General features: G+C 37.9%; 1 protein-coding gene across 1 annotated transcript in view; it reads right to left on the reverse strand.

Moving 5' to 3' along the window:
* mast1a (microtubule associated serine/threonine kinase 1a) overlaps nt 1-17,294 on the reverse strand; it is an 87,072-nt gene that overhangs the window by 58,191 nt on the left and 11,587 nt on the right. The window contains exon 2 of the mRNA XM_030138013.1: nt 14,829-14,860. Within this exon, the coding sequence (XP_029993873.1) occupies nt 14,829-14,860 (32 nt within the window). The remainder of the gene's footprint in view (nt 1-14,828; nt 14,861-17,294) is intronic.

Below are 17,294 nucleotides of genomic sequence, written 5' to 3' on the forward strand. Positions count from 1 at the left end.
TTAGATTCAATAAGAAGTGATGCACTAAATGTGGAGGTGCAAGAGCAAGGTGGAGGTAAGCTTTCCTCAGCACTGAGTCTGAAAACAGGGGATTAAATGTCCTGCCTCTGGCCAAAAGAAAAAATATAACTTTATCTATACAGAGCCAAATATAATGCAATAATATGAACATTTACTGTAAGCAGTTGTAGTTTTAGAGGCAATTATATTCTGTTAGGGTCACATTTAGATCACATTAAGCCACTTAATACTACCTCCTCCACAGAGAGTGGAATATTATTGTTTTTAATTATTCTTTTAATGTAGAGATGAAACAAACAAGACAGATATTTTAATTAGTGTGCTTTAGAGGTATGGGCAAGCTTGTAATTTTCCTTTTAACAGTGATGACTGATGCAGTGTTTGTACTGAATGACACACAACACTTTGTAGCAACAGCTAAAGATTTATCAAACAGACACCAGAGTGGTATTGATGCTCTAGTCTTCAGAAAAAAACCATGCTTGCACTAAAACTGTAGAAGTTTTTATTTTATTTCTGTCTTTTGTTACTATATACAATACTGAGGAAAAGTCTTAAAACACCATTAGGTTTGCTGTTTTAGAAAAGTTAGAATTACCATATTTATGCATTTCTTAGTCTCTATATCAAGATACATGCAACTCTAAAATGGAGGAAATATATATTTTTTAAATACAAAAAAACTAATATTACAGAAAACAACCGGTTCCAGGCACAACAAACCCCGCCCCTTGCACATATTGTAGCTTATTTTGGCATCGATCCAGCTGATGTCATCACGTCTATGCATGTGGTGATGTCAGTATATCAGTTTCCTCTATATATGTGTGAAGTTTGAAGTAAATTTAAACAAAATTGATGTTCTTATAGACATTTGAAATTTCGCCCATTACAAGTAAATGGGAGGAAAAAAAGATATAAAAAATTCATTAAAAATTTGAACTTTGACCTACTTTTCCCAAAATGTTACCACATCTATTCTGGGTCACTGGCAATCTATAAACCCAATTTGGTATGAATTCAACCAATAGTTTGGCTGCTAGAGTGTTAACAAACAAAGAAACAAACAAACCAAACCAAAAACAATACCCCTTGCCTCCCCTTCGGGGGTGGGGTAAGAATATGACTATGACAGAAGCTATATGATATGCATGTTCTGCACAACAATGAGAGATTAAAGACAGCACAAGTCTGAGGGAAAACTTTGGGATGTTCTGAATGAAGCTTGTTCTAATATACCACAAGATGATTTAGGAAAACCTCTAGAAGGTCAAACCAAGAGAGTTCAAAATGTCAGTCACACTAAATACTGACATTACCTGTAGAAGGCATTTACATCAGATCTGTGTGTGTTGTGTGCATTTCAATACCGTGCACATATTTCCTGCATTTCTTGTTTTTTTCTTAAAGAGAGGAATGAATATGTAAATTCACCAAAACCCTCAAAAGAACAAAGCTAAAGGTGAACTGAGACTTTTGAACATTACTGGAATTTTTTTCTAACTGGGTTTTAACAGACAACAGTTTTATATGAGTTCACTTTAGAGTTAAAATTCACAATAATGGTTCCTTACCCTCTGATTCCTGTTGTGAGAAGACAACATGTGATTTACTACCAGTGAAAAATAAGTAAATATGCATTTGTCTCAAACAGAAACAGGAAACAGCCCATAAATAGACTACAGCAGGACACAAACATTCAGACTTCTATTTTAGTCTCATCACTTGTCTCCAGTTGAAGGTGTTGTCAGATGTCCTCTAAAGGTGTGAAAGTGTATCCTCAGGCAGGGTGATACAGCAGGAAGTTGTGGCAGCGCAAAAACCTATCTGGATCTCACTGCGTATGTCACTGTCAGTCTCTTTTCTGCTAGTTTCCTGTTTGTATGCATTAGCCTCATCGTCTTGTGTTTGTCTATCACTTGCTGTTGCTGTCTGAACTCTCTATGGTTACTGTGTATGGAGAACCAAGAAGTGCAATGAAACTCGCCAGTCATGACATTTAACTTTGTCCCCACAGTGACCTTATTCTCAGTAAATGATCCGTAGCAATCACCTCGCAGAGATTAAAACTTTCCTGTGCTCATTTACATGGGCAGAGTCTTACAGCATGTCTAATAGGATACACATTAAAAAAGATTTAATCTGATTATGGATAATGTATATGGATTTGCAAGTAAAGCCGGGCCACAGCTGTTATCTCTTAAAGGAGTACGAAGATGGCAGCAGAAACCTTAATTCGTTGCTGCGTCAGTTGTAAAACTAATTAGACTTCAAATTGTGATACTCTCAACTATGAACCAGCTGGAGATGAAACAGCCTCAGTGTTTAGCTAACCTCATAGCCACATAGTTTCTTACTGTTGTAACATTATGTACTCAATAATTAAGCCTCTATTTGACCATAAAGCATGAAAGCAACCTTCTGCACACAAAGTCACGATTGGTTTATTGCACTTTTGATGAGAAAAAAGAAAGTTCTGCCTGGTAATTAAGGGTAGTGAATTCAGAAATACTATAATGCTGAAATAGGGGGAAACACATTCTGGATTGTTTGGCAACTTGTTACTTCTTTAAATGAATCTCACTCATTTTGGATGAAGGTAATTACATTATATAATGCCTTTGCAAAATTGTCTCAGAGGATAACTGGCTTTGGTGGAACATATGTGAGTGGGGAAGCCAGCCATGTCTTAAAATGAATAAATGGCTGCACGAGAAAATGCTAGATTAAAAAAAAAAAAAACATGTATGTTTTTGTCAAACTTGCCAGCTCAGAGCGAGGAGGTCAGTGACACGCAGATAGCAGGGAGGAGGAAGAAGAATATAAACTCAAATAGGCAGCCACTGGCAGGATTACTCCAGCAGAGTACATCCTGTAAAGCTAAATGCTTGTTACATTCACTACACTGTGAGGAATAAACATTGTATTTTTTTTCTAAATGGAAAAGTGACCACTTTAAATTCAGCACACAGGAGCAGCCTGATTTCAGTGTCGACAACCATTAACTGCAACCGTGACCATGAACCAGGTTGGAGACTGTTCTAGGGACACTTATTGTTATTCTCTGTCTCTTCTTGTTATCTCTCCACTGTCATGATTTTAAAAGGGACAAAGAAAATAAGCATAAATATGTGAACTGATTTATCGACGCAGGGTGTATGGAAGGTTTTATCAGAGGTTTGTGGCTGCTGAATGTATGAAATGACACCATCAATTTACAGGTAACTTTTAGAATAATGTATGCATTCATTAAGTGTGATTGTACAAAAATGTGTGTGTTTGTTCTTCTTCCTGGAATCTAAGACTATTTGATATTGGTTCAAAATGTGCACTGTCAAAAGTATCAGTCTATAATAAAACTGCATGGTGCTTCTATTCAGATGTTATCACACTTTTTATAATAATGCACGCAAGGAATTACAATTTAAACAGACAATTAACACATAAGTTTTTTATGCTCCCGCAGGAATATGAGATGACATTAACTGAGTTTTATCGTTCAATTAGATGAACAGTTCGATGAACAACAGGCAGTGATTTCTCAGCACAAGTTAAATAATGTAATAGTAATTATATAAACCTGAAGGCAGCCTAAATAGAATTTAGAAGGGTACATATTTCAGGAGACTATGCAATTTGCATGCAGCTCATGGTGCCAGGTTGTCATCCGGCTCAGGCGTGTATATGAGTAGTTATGTTATCATGTCAACACTATATCAAAGTAGAAGCACAAACAGTCTGTGTGTTTTGGTTAGGGCTAGCCTGAACACCAGCCAATAACAGATGGTGCTGTCATGGTACAAACAACAAGAGAGGAGCATCAAAAAGCTTTCTATACCGTACCTCACTGTACAGCTCCCTCATTACAAAGAGCAGCGAAGCATTTCAGCTGCTAAAATACATGTTCCAACAGTGATTTACATGCTGATTAAGTCAACAACATCTATGCTTTATGCATCTGGTGCTGCTAAATTGACAGAGTAAGACAGTAGATAAGCTTACACCTGTTTGTAACTTCATGTATGAACGCTGTGTGCACCAAAATATGTCAGAAAACACGTGTATTTAAGTAAATGGCACTGGTAAGTATGTGCTTCAGCAATGATGGCTCATTTGTTGATGCTAAAGTACATAATGGAGGCTACCTAAAACACCATGTACCTCTTACAGCAACATCAGCGGATGGTTGAAGTACGGATTTAAAAAAAGACTCTAGGTAGGTATGAGTTATGGCATTAAAATATATATAAATACATAGGTCTAATTAGAAAACAGATTACTCAGACTGTAGTCAGAGTTGATGGATGTGCAGCGAACTATATTTTGTGGCTCCATTTTCAATGTTTGCTTTGCTTCACATGAAAAAAATTAAGTGTGTTCTGTATATGAGTGGGTTGAAATGTCCTGCTTGTTGTTTATGAGTGGGATCATTTGGACTGTGCATCATGTATAATTTAATGATGTATACAAGTGGGACAACACTATATTTTCTGAGTGAAAAAATATGTACTTAAGGTTCATAGGAAGACAGTCTTAAAAATAACATCCCTTCTGCTTCCGCCAGCTTTATCACCTTCATGCATCTGTGTCTCTCTGTTTTCCATTGATGATATTGCAAGGCAAAACAACACGCTGGCAGAGTTTACTTTCAAGTGAAGTGAACAAGTAAGAGGGAAGAGGACGGACTGACAGGCTGAGAGTAGTCTATCGTCATGGGCTCAGTTAACCCAGTGGGTTTCTCTTAAATGTAGGCTGAGACACTACCTCAGGCTCTACCTTTCATCCCACCCCACTCTCTCCTTCCTGTAGCTCTGGAGCTTTTTCTGTCTCGTGCCTCATGTTTTATCTCTTTCTTACTCATTTTTGCTGTCCATCCTTTAGCACAATCTGTTTGGGAATGGGCACAAAGCATTATCTCTTTTAATTGCTACAGCCGGCCAGATTAAAAAAAATAAAAAAAATAAAAGTGCACAATAGAAAAAAAGCAGGCGTGCACTCACAATATACAGCTGAAAGGAAGACAATTAAAAGGCAGAACTAAAGAGAAAATGGAAGCAAATTATCTGGTTATGTTTATGAGAATAGGGACAGGGTATTGTTTAGTTCTTTTAGCTAGACAAAAAAATACTTAAAAAAAAAAAAAAAGCTAGACAAAAAATTACTTTTCATGACTTTATACTGCAAAATAAAACTAGTATAATGTTAATGATTCATCAAACCACTGAATTATCCATAGCCATTCTTGTCATGTTATGAAGTTATATAAAGCTCATCTTCAACACGAGCAGCGCTACAGAAACTGTGCATAAGTAAAATGATGAGTCTTCAAATGAGAGCAAGCCGTCTATATAATCATTACAATGAAATACAGACTCAGACACAGCTGATCAGGTTCATCCTGTAATGATTCTTCCAATTTCACAAGTCAATTAACTGAAAACTAATTAACATATTCAACAAGCACCAAAAACAAAGAGTCAACTCACTGGAAAACAGGGAATCTGCTAAAAGTCAAACAATCACCACTGACTTAGCACATAGGTTCTTGCTGCTTCATTTTTTTTTTTATAAGATCAACACACAGATATCAAGATTCTAAGCATACTGGGCCGCTATAGGCAAACAGCAAACACACATATGTACATGAGTAAATACATATCCTGAAACAAACACGGCTGGGTACACAAACACATAGACAGCAATGTGGCTGAAGGTAAAACTAAAGAAAGCTTTATTCTTGTTCATATATGTATTCTGTGATTCATTTCCAGCACAGCAGGAATAACTGTGAAGACCCAGGATAATCCCCCTGAGATGAGAAGAGATGAAAACTACTAAGAAGCACTGAGGAGAGGAGAGGAGAGGAGAGGAGAGGAGAGGAGAGGAGAGGAGAGGAGAGGAGAGGAGAGGAGAGGAGAGGAGAGGAGAGGAGAGGAGAGGAGAGGAGAGCTCCCTGGACACTCACAATAATGCCTTCTGTGCATAATACTATCTCTGACACACAGACTACTGGCCAAGAACACACATTCCCGTGAAGGCAAAATCACCAGCTCATAATCCATAACCTAAAGCAGACTAAATCCTTGTGCACATGTTCTTAGGTATAATAAAGCTCAAACAATGATATAAATAAAAATGCAACAGTACTATGATGGAGAAATGGAAAACACATATAATGTTGTGTTTCCATGTCTTTAGGGGAAATTAACTTCCATTGATTTTCTGGACACTTACCCTAACCTTCATCAATCGTGACATGCCTCCTTAAAACATCCTGAAAAGTCCTGTTAAGTCCTTTAATTTGGTAATGTCACCTAAAGACAGTCCAATTCCCATATGCATGTGTAAACAGATTCAGCTCCCCATAACATAAGTAACACTTGTCCACACACACACACACACACATACACACACATCTCTCTGTCTTTATGAGGACATCCCAATGACACAATGTGCTCCCCAGCCCCTTACACAAAGCTTAACTACCATAAAAGAATAATGGTTAACGTAAAATTAGTTACCCTTAAAATAAGAGCTCTTAAAATATGTCCTCCTAAATATATGCACTATACTACACACACACACACACACACACACACACACAGAGCTTTAACACACACATTACATGTACCTAAGGAAACAAGTACAGATGTATTTACAATACCTTTAACCTTACATTCATACCTCAGGTGTAAGAGCACACTTAATGCACAAAAACACATTACCTTTGCATGTACACATGTAGACATCAAATCAAAAACACATACAAGCACACCATATTGCTGGAGCTAAATGGAGACAGGGAGACAACTGTGAGACAGCATGATAGCTGGCAGGGACAACGGAAACATCATGGAAAAACACACCATCCACATAACAACGCCTCCGATGAATCAACACACAAAACAACAGCAGGGCATCGCACTAGTCACAAAGACTGTAAGGAGACAGATTGTTACCATTTACCTTTTTGTGCGTCGAAACATGTTGTTAGCTGCAGACGCTGTGTTGGCAGATGAACATGAGAGCAGCTGAGCTTCCACACACACACATACACCAACACACACACAGACAGACAGTCAAGAGGCAGCAATTACGCTCCACGCCGGCATGCCAACCTCCTCTGGCCAGTTAAACACATTCACACACACACAGACACACTCTCCGATGTCTCGCCGCGACTCTGCACACGTGAGTATGCGTGCAGGAGTGTGCGCAAGAGGGAGAAGAAATGATTAGAAAGATTTGAAAATGTCAGCCATGTCACAGATGGAGAGGAGAGTTACAGCGAGAAAGAGGAGGGAGGAAGAAGAGATGGAGAGAGGGAACAGGCTGCCGAGCATCCCTCTCAGAAGGAGAGAGGATTGTGGGGCTGCTCTCAAGGGTATCGTGCCAAGCCAGGAAGTGACAGAGAGGGGGGGAGGGGGGCACGGATAGACAGAGCAGAGCAGGAGCGGGAGAAAAGAAGGGAAAAAAGGGAAAAGCGGGGGGGGGGGGGGGGGGGGGTCAGTGCCAGTGTATACAGTATGTAAGAGAGAGAGACAAGAGAGAAAGTGAGCGAGAATGCAAGAAAAAGAGAGTGAAAGCCAATCTGAGGCGGAAAGATGAGGGAGCAGTGAACTGGAGATTAATGTCAATGACAAGAGGAGGGATGAGAGGAAAAGAGAGACAGAGGGAGTGTGTATTATTGTGTATGTGTGTGTGTGTGTGTACATCCTGCACATGTGCATTATAATACACTACCAAACAGAGGGAGGGTGATGCTATAAAAAAAACAAAAAAACCACCAAAGGATAAGAATAGAAAGGAGAGCAAAATACCACAGTTTTGTCCTCAAATCCCCTGAAAACCTGTACTTGTGCCATCTATAGCTCCTGCCTCTGCTTCACAAACATGTTTTTGTCTAAAATCTGTTATCTGGAGTCAGAATTCTAACTGACTTTATTAGAATAAAAACCCTAAATGAGTTACACCACGACATTGGTTCATTACCATGAATATTGGCAGTCAAGTTTATTTTGTGTCAAGAGCACACACACTATCTTGCTGCTACTCACCTAAAAATAGACTGAAAATACTCACTCTTTATTGTGGTTACCAATCCGACTGTCAGTAGTGTACTAAAGGTGCAATGTGGAATAATGTGAAGAAATTTGTATGTATTCATCGCTTTTTTACTCATAACGATTGAATAGAATATAATGTAGTGTATGTAATGTATGAAATGTATGTAATGCACACAATGTAACTCTTGTATGTAACAACAGTTTGTCAATACATCTCATCTTCTGTTCATCTGCAACATGAGTCCAGTAAAATAAGCGCTACACAACAGAGACTCCAACACAAACTCCACTCAAGTACATAATCAGCACATCAGAAAGTAACAGAATGCTAACTGCACCTACAGGTTTTACTAGTACTAAACTCAAAAACTCCAAACACAAGAGTGTTTTCGGTGTATTTCCATCCATATTCTTATTTTGTGCGTTAAAAGCCAGTGTAAAAAAATAAATATTGGGTTTGGGAGAGGTCTAACATTTGAAATGTTGATAAAAGGTAAATGAAAAGAGGCACAACAGAGACAAATTGAGTTGGGACCAACAACAGGACTGTAACATTCATTGAATTAAAACAAGAAACAGAAATACGACATTAGGTTGGAAACAGCGATGAAATGCCACCAGGTATGAAAAAGACCAGAAACAAATGTCAGACAAAGGCTGTGGAAGGGTTTGACACAGTGTTATATGATATATATCAGTGGTATGGTTCTTGAGACAAAGCCTAAACCCATCTTCAGGTGCCCCCCCACCACCACCACCACCAAAAAAATCATCAACTCCTGAGTCAAATTCTAGTTAGTATGATGTTGCATGAAACATAATCTAATTTGCATGATGATAAAGAACCTCTGAATATGAGCATAACGACAATGAATGGAAACGCCTAAGTTATCATTTTCTTTTGCAGATTTTCTGTTTTAAGAACCTCAAAGTAGCATTAGCAGCAAAAATGATTGTATTAAGCTGCTTTTTACTTTTTGTTTTTCATTTTCAATCATTCACTATATGGTCAATGTAAAGCAATAAGAGGACGCCCGAATGTATTAAAAGACAGACATTGTTGGATTTTGGTCTTTTATGGTAACTGACAATCAGAAAAATTATGAAAAATGTCACATTTATCCTTCAGCCAACTCACACACAGAGGTATATACTTACTGTTCTATTTTTCCAGTGCAAAATGCCATATAGAATGAGCTCTGGCATTCGTCTACTTGTCCTAAATATCACAGGAGCTGCTTTGAAATGCCCAGCCAAGGGAGATGTCATTTCTGTGTGTCTGCGTGCATGCATATGCGAACGCCGTCCCTTCTTCCCTTTGAAACAAATCCACCAAATGTTAAAGCTGACGTGGGGTGACAGTTGCACAGTAGTGCTGAGGGGAGTAATTCAATAATGGATGCTGTCTCTAATGTGGGAGTCTAGGAGGATAAAATATACATGGGAGAGAAGAGACGGGGGAAGAGGAGGGAGGAGGGAGGGGGTGGTATCACTGGAACACAGTGGGGGGTCACAGACTGGGATGGGGGCATGATATCATACAGAAGATGCGTGTGTTTGTTTTGTGTGTAATGTGAGAGAGGTTTTTTTTTTTTTTGTTGTTTTTTTTTACATCTGTCTTAAAGCCTTTTCTTTAGTAATCAGATTGTCCTTGATGTCATTTTATTCTCTTTCTGTTAAAAGCATCCAGTCATTACACATACAGTACAAGACTCCAGCTCCACCAACAGGAGGATGTGTGCAGAGAAACCTGACAGCACCAGGCAGGAAGGAGGAAGAGGAGGTGGGGGGGCTTAAAGAGCTGACTGGGAGCTTCCAGCTATAGTGTCTCCTTCATGTCATGCTGTGACATCTGCCACCCCGCTACACAGGTCAAAGGTGACGGACAGAGTACACCCTATGACAGCAGAAACCAGGGCCTCACATGTACTCTGCGCACACACACACACACACACACACACACACACACACACACACACGTAGGTATCAAGAGAAGAAACAGAGACCAATTAATTGATTCTGACCAACTATTCCATGCTGATAGAATGTTCTACAAACTATCAGTACCAGCAGAATTTAACTCCAAATGTGGCCATCAGCTAATAATAAATATGCTTCTTAAATGGAAGTACTGGCTTTTAGGGAAAACATTACCAAAACATACATAATTGCATATAAAACTGCCTAGAATAATTTTTTTTGTGTGTTTATATTGATTGTCGGTGCAAGATTTACTTATTTATTCACACTGATCAGCAAATACTGAGATTATTCTGTGGGTGGGATATAACAGGCAGCAAGTCACTATTTCTACCATTAATCTGATGTGTAGGAAGCAGCAAAATGGGTAGTATAAGAATCTTAGCAACTATGACATGACCCAAATTGTGATGACTAGATGACTGAGTTAAGCCAAAACTACAGGTCTTGTTGTTCATTCCTGGTCTGCATTGGTTAGTACATACCAAACGTAGCCTTAAGAGGGACAACTGGAGATCCATCTAGTCAAAAATCGATGGGAATATAACATTATTACCAGCTGCACGTAAAATTCTGTAGGACCCTCAGCAAGGCCTGGACTAAAGGTGCACTATGGTATCTGACATCAAGATGCCAGCAGCAGATCCTTTAAGTCCTGTAAGCTGCAACATGAGGCCTCCATGGATCAGATATATTTGAACGGCACAGTTGACAGATGCTCAATGGGACAGAGTGTCTATTATTGTTCCTTAGACCACAAACCACTGCAGACCGGGAAGACCCAAAAAGACCTGCCATTTTGGAGATAATTTGACCCAGTTATCAACATCACAATTAGACGCTAGTCTATTTAGTTGCTTCAAACACATTATCTTCTAAGACAAATATCCTCACTTGCCACCTAATATATCCAACTCAATGAAAGGCGCCATTGTAACAAAATAATTAACCTCATCACCACTTTATCATTCAGTGGTCATAATGTTATAGCTGATTGATGTAGGTATTAATCTTAATGTTTATTTCAGCAGATTTCTAGTTTCTAATAAGGTCAAAAATAGAACATATCCAACCATGAGCAGAATTTTTGGCTTTTGCCTGTGAGAAGTTATAATTATATAGTTTTATTTATTAAAAAAAAAAAAAAAAAGTAGTATCAGCCTCCTGATTTGAGGTTATTGTTATCCATAGTTATGTACAAAATACTAACTGCAGAGTATTTTCTCCAAAACATTTTCCCAAACACACAGATTAAAAAAAAATTAAAAGTGAAATAATTAAAAACCCAGCATTTTCAACATCCTGAACCACCAGGATTCACATTCTACCTTTCATCAAAGCAATGGAGCCAGAAGGTTTTTTTGTTTGTTTGCTTGTTTGCTTTAATAAAAGTATGACACTCTGAAGTACAGCCGTTTCACAAAAGTCCCAAGGATTTCACCACTCTAAATGATGATGGCGAAGTGTCAACATTTTGTGGAAAATTGCACCCTCCTCTGTGTTCAGACAGTAATTTGAGCTGCCATAGGATATATTTTTTCAGATTTTCCCTGATTTTTTTAAAGTGATTTTTGCAGCGTAAACAGCCAACTAAAGCTCTTCCAATCAAAGTCTAACATGAGGACTATCTAGAACTGTAAATGAGGTGTTGTTAATGATATACTGCCAGAGACCAATGCTTCAAACTCAGTTCACTGTTTGTGTTATGCCTACTTGCTATATTAAGCTTCACGTAGGTGTAAAAATTAAGCCATGTTAAGTCATATTTCCATGATAGATAATAAGAGGAAAAACTGTCAGGAAGATAAAGTATAGAGCAAAAGAAACTGCAAAATTGTATTTCAGAACCATGGACAGAGCTTCACAGAAACCAGCATCTGCATCAGAAGAAACCATTTACACTGTGCACTTCATCTGCTTTAAATGTTAAGACAATTTTACATGCATTCACCACAAATTCTATTCACGTTCTATTTATCAAAACTCTGAAGAGCACTTTCAGCTCTATTCAGCTCTAAAGGACACATAAAACAGCTCTTTTAAATAAGTTACTAAATATAACTCATCTCAGTGGAGAAGCCAACTGTGTCTCCCTGTCTGAGAAGTCAATCACATTTTCCACAGCTGCCTTAAAATGTTAATATCTGCTTCTCAGTTTGACATTTTAAAGGGGTTTCCATTGTTGATATCTTTTTAAAAACACCCTGTGACCCAAGATGAGGCGTAAGAAGGTGCCCTCCATGTACTTGCTGTTCTCTATACTGATGTAGAATATTTAGTAATGTTAGGATATATTACTGCATTATTTTTGTGAACTAATACCGGTGGGTGTAAGTGTGTGACATTTAGTAACATCCAGTCATGCCACTCATCTCAGCCTCCCCTACAGTGGCTGCTAAAAAAAGTCCCTCATTAGAGTCAGTGTGGGTTTAGTCCACCCTGGTCGACACTCAAACATATAGGTGACACTAACGTACTGTTACAATGGATGCTATTTATTATACTAGACTTATGGCACATCTAGTGTAGTGTCCTAGAAATCAGTATTTTAATCAAAAATCTTCAACCTGAATTCAAAAGTGTTCAACCGGTATTCATCTGCATGCAAGAAGTTATTCTTAATGCAATGTGAATATTGCACCCGAGTAATTGACGTTTTTCTTGGGAGAACCCATAGAAAGTTTTCAAAAATGTGGTGAACAAAAAAGAACACGTGAGCTTATGAAAATTTTGAACATTCTGGGAAATAATTAACATATTCTGGGAAAAGTTACATATGATAAACTAATACTGGAAAATATGTGCAGATTTATATATGCTGTCCAATCCAGACCGACAGCGGGGACGAAGCCAAGAAGGGGGGGTTTCAGAAATGACTAAAATAATGTTCAAAATATAATAAAAGAGGAAAAAGAGGTATGGTCTATAGCTAAAACTCAACCTACATTTTTAAAAATGTGGTTTAAAAAGTGGTCTCCCAGAGCGAAAACATCAGTTGTTTCTTCATATTTCAACTTGGTGTTTATTTTGTGGACTAATAAGTGGTTAGTGCAACTCGAAATACTGCCTGGTCTCCGATTGTGCCTTTGACTCTGGGTCCAATTACTTAGTGAAGCTCCACAACCTAGACAGAGCGACAGATACATAAATTCAGTTTGTAGAGTACAGTGTGGAAGAAGTCCAAAGAGACAAAAGAGGTCTACCCCCTGTGGCTTTGAAACTTCCACAACACTAGCTAGCCCCCATAAATGTACAAAAGTGGTGTGTGCTAGAGATGTTAGCTTATTTTCTTTGTCAATTTTCACACAGTTTCTCATGTAGGTTCTGGGCAGTTTTAGTAGAAAAATATCAAATAGCTTTGTTTTTCTGCTTTGGAAACGAAATGAAGACAAGATGCATGATGGATAAACATAGGAACAACAAACAAAATAGGAAGAGATACCATTCCAGTACATAACTGATAAATAGAAGTTTGGTTGCAAAATATTGAGTCGGTTAAAATAAATGATGACAGACGGATGGATGGACATTTTGATCACAATGCAACAATGCATTATGTGCACCAGGGTAAAACTGAAGGAGAAGAGGAAGTCATCAATCCAGCTGATGTCATCATGTCTATGCATGTGGTGATATCAGCATATCAATTGCCTCTATATATGTGCCAAGTCTGAAGTAAATTGAAACAAAATTGATGTTTTTATAGATATGTGAAATCTGCCCATTATAAGTAAAAGGAGGGGAAAAAAGACATAAAAAATTCATTTAAAATTTGAACTTTGACCTACTTTTCCCAAAATGTAACCACACCCATTATGGGTCACTGGGAATCTGTAAAACCAATTTGGTATGAATTCAACCAAGAGTTTTGCTGCTACAGACATTTGAAATTTTGCCCATTATAAGTAAATGGGGGGAAAAAGATTTTAAAAATTCACTAAAAATTTTAACTTTGACCTACTGTTCCCAAAATGTAATCAGATCTAGAATTCAACCAATAGTTTTGCTGCTAGAGTGTTAACAAACAAACAAACAAACCGAACCAAAAACAATACCCCTTGCCTCCCATTCGGGGGGCGGGGTAATAAAAATGGTAGACATGTCTGAAACAAAAAAAGGCATTCTGCTGTCCTTTAAAAATGAACAGTGAGACTATATGTCTGGGTGTATTCCATCTTCAGTGTTCCTGTCAGTCTCTACTGTCGGATTTCTTAATGAAGCATAAATGCTGTAAACTAGCACATAATCTGACAGTCACTCACTTTCTGCAGTGAGCCCTTGATAGCTTAACTCATGTGTAACACATCATGCAATGCTCTATTTCAAAGCTCGCTGTCATCCCTCAACCACTCAGGGCATTAAGGTCGCAGCACAGCACACTGCTGTCGAACTTTCATTGCACAGTTCACTGGTGCAACAGATTGGGCTGAGAGAGAAGCTGTTTGAGTGAAAGCCCTCACACAAGGCTGAACCGAGCAGAAGTCCAGAGACAGGACTCCACTGCACAAGGCATCAGTTGACCATGACTTCCCTTCACAAAGCTGGAAAAAAACACACATCCTAAAAATTTTAAAGTGACTTCCCAGTGCATATGTGTTACACCTGGCAAAATTGTCCATCTTTCATTTTTTGGTTCTGTCAAGTACAACAGACAGAGTTACACCTCAAAGACAGCAAAAAAAAAAAAAAAAAAAAAAACTTCACACATAAGAACTTTTTCCAAAGCACACAGGTACGCTGAAAATACATAAATGAACTCACCTGCTACTTTTCCGGGGCAGAGGTAGATCCTTCTGGTGAGAAAGAGGAAGAGAGGGAAAAGGGAAAAATGGGAAGATTGACATATTAGACTCAGGAAAAAAAAGACTTTTATTGAGTATTTAGATCAGGACTGTCTATGAGCTACAGGTCTGTGGATGTCAGTTACACTGTGTGAAAGATTCATGTATTATTTCTTTATAAAACAGCTTCAACATCAGCAGTTGAGTTATAAATAATACAGTTTTAATGTGTAAAACAATATGCATACTGACTTGACTAAAATACTAAGGCCAGTTAATAAAGAACTCTTACCTATGTTTATTTGATGTTTTCTGTTCTGTTTAGATGCAGTTTTCTATTCTAATGCCTCTTCATATTCTGTTTTTATGTCTTTCTAAGTAGTTCTTCACCATTTCTTAGTATATTCATTAAACTTATATAATCACTCTGCATCTTTGTTCACATCTAAAATGCATTTCCTGAGTTATTATCCAGTTACATATGTTTTTAAAAATGCTTGTGTGAAAGTAAGCAAGTTATAACATATATTTTGGATGGAAGCCCAGAATGTGAAAGACCGACTATAATTAATAAACATCAAGGCCATTCTTCTAGGACCAGCTATTTCTGTGTGTCCCCATTAATATATGAGAGCAAAATAATGCTCTGAGTGACTTGAAATCCAACAAGAAACTAGCTTGATTCAATAAATACAATGTTTTCTAAAGTCACATTGCCTCTGTGCAGAATGAGATCTTTATGAGTGTATGTGAATTCTCTGTTAATGTCTTTTGTCAGCAGGAAGCTTTGTGAAAACTGATCCTTCAGAGACTTCGGGGCTTCAGGAACCACCAGGTTGAGTGGAGCCAAAGTCAATTTAAAATTTGTTGCTGCTATATTTATGGCATTGGGACACAACAGCAAGGACTCTGATGTGATTAGGATCTACTGGGATGGATCTTTATGGTGCTTGTTGCCCATCTCGTCCCAATTTGATTCCATTTAACACTAGGCCATGGTAAGATCAGGTTACCGTCAATTTCTTTTGACAGCCTATCCCGGGCTCCTTATCGAGCAGTTCTCTGCAGCTCAATGGCTCTGCTTTAAAGATACTATCATTTGTGTTTTTTTTTCAGTCAGGAAAGGCTTAATGACACAGAGCCATGGCTGTAAAATGAAAGAAATCCAAGTGACTAACCACACAAGGGTCCGAAGCTGAAAACAAACACAGACGTGAGAGGAAAAATAAGTGGAAAAAATAAAGAGACTATAATTGGTTTTCCAGAGATGGATTTCACCCTGTAAGAGCCAGCAGTCCAGAAATTTCTCTCTCTTTTTCCTCTCAGTCTATCTCTTTGTCTTTGTATAAGTAAACAAAGCATTACAAAACCCAAACAGAGCCAAACTGATGAAACATGACTTGACAGCTGGAGCTCTCGTCTACAAACAATCTCAAAACAAGCTTGCTACCCAAACTCATCGGATTTACTCTACAGCACTGTGAGACATTAATACTCGCAGATAATATATAACTATGGAGAACCAATGGAGCAGTAGGAATCCTACTGGGCTTCAAAGATGCGCTGTAATAAAAGAGACGCCGCTAAGTTATTTCCTGACGGCGTGTTAAAAAAAATGATTGTCACTATTATCCCTAGTGGGAAATGAACAGAAGACAAAAACTTTTTAAAAGCTACACCTGCAAAAACAGAAAAGTTCAACATTTTATTATATAAAATGATGAATATTCTGGTTGAGGGTTAGATGAGAAAATCTATATTATTGTGATGAATGTGTTTTAAGTACAAAACTGGAGGCAGGAGGCTGCAGCAAAACACATACTGATAAAAAGGCTCTCAGTGTTTCAGCTCACTATTTAACACGTCTACTCAGGAACCCCTCACATGTTCGCATAAAACAGAATTAAACCTACAAAGTGTAAGCTGTGAACCGTTTCCAACTATTTTTAGGTTTTACGCTGAGTTTAGCAAACTGTGCAGTGTCGCTAGATGGGAAATGTTAAAGCATTGTGCAAAGATTGTACTAAGGTCAAACTAAGGGATTTGCACTAGATACATAAAATATTGCTGTGTGATTACTGCATTTAATGTAAAATGTTTAAAATTTCTCATTAGTAAAGACAGTTAAAGTTAAAGCCATGTGCCAATCATCACCAAAACCACTGGCTGGAAATTGATGACGAGAGACATAAACATAGATGAAAGTGTCTGTAAATTAATTCAAACCAAGTAAGAGTTAAAAAGAACAGTGGAAAAGCTGTGTTGTTTTGCAGGATTATAATGAGCACACATAGTTATTTCTGTCTCTTTAGATTAAGCAGCTTCTAAAAGCAAACTTAATGTTAAAAACATCACATTAAAAACTTAGTATTTAATGTGGTATTTGTTCCGCTGATAAAAAGTAGGCCACCGACACATTAAGAAATAGTTGACTTGTCACGTATTA

Source organism: Sphaeramia orbicularis, chromosome 1, assembly GCF_902148855.1.
Source record: "Sphaeramia orbicularis chromosome 1, fSphaOr1.1, whole genome shotgun sequence".
In the NCBI taxonomy this organism is placed as follows: domain Eukaryota; kingdom Metazoa; phylum Chordata; class Actinopteri; order Kurtiformes; family Apogonidae; genus Sphaeramia; species Sphaeramia orbicularis.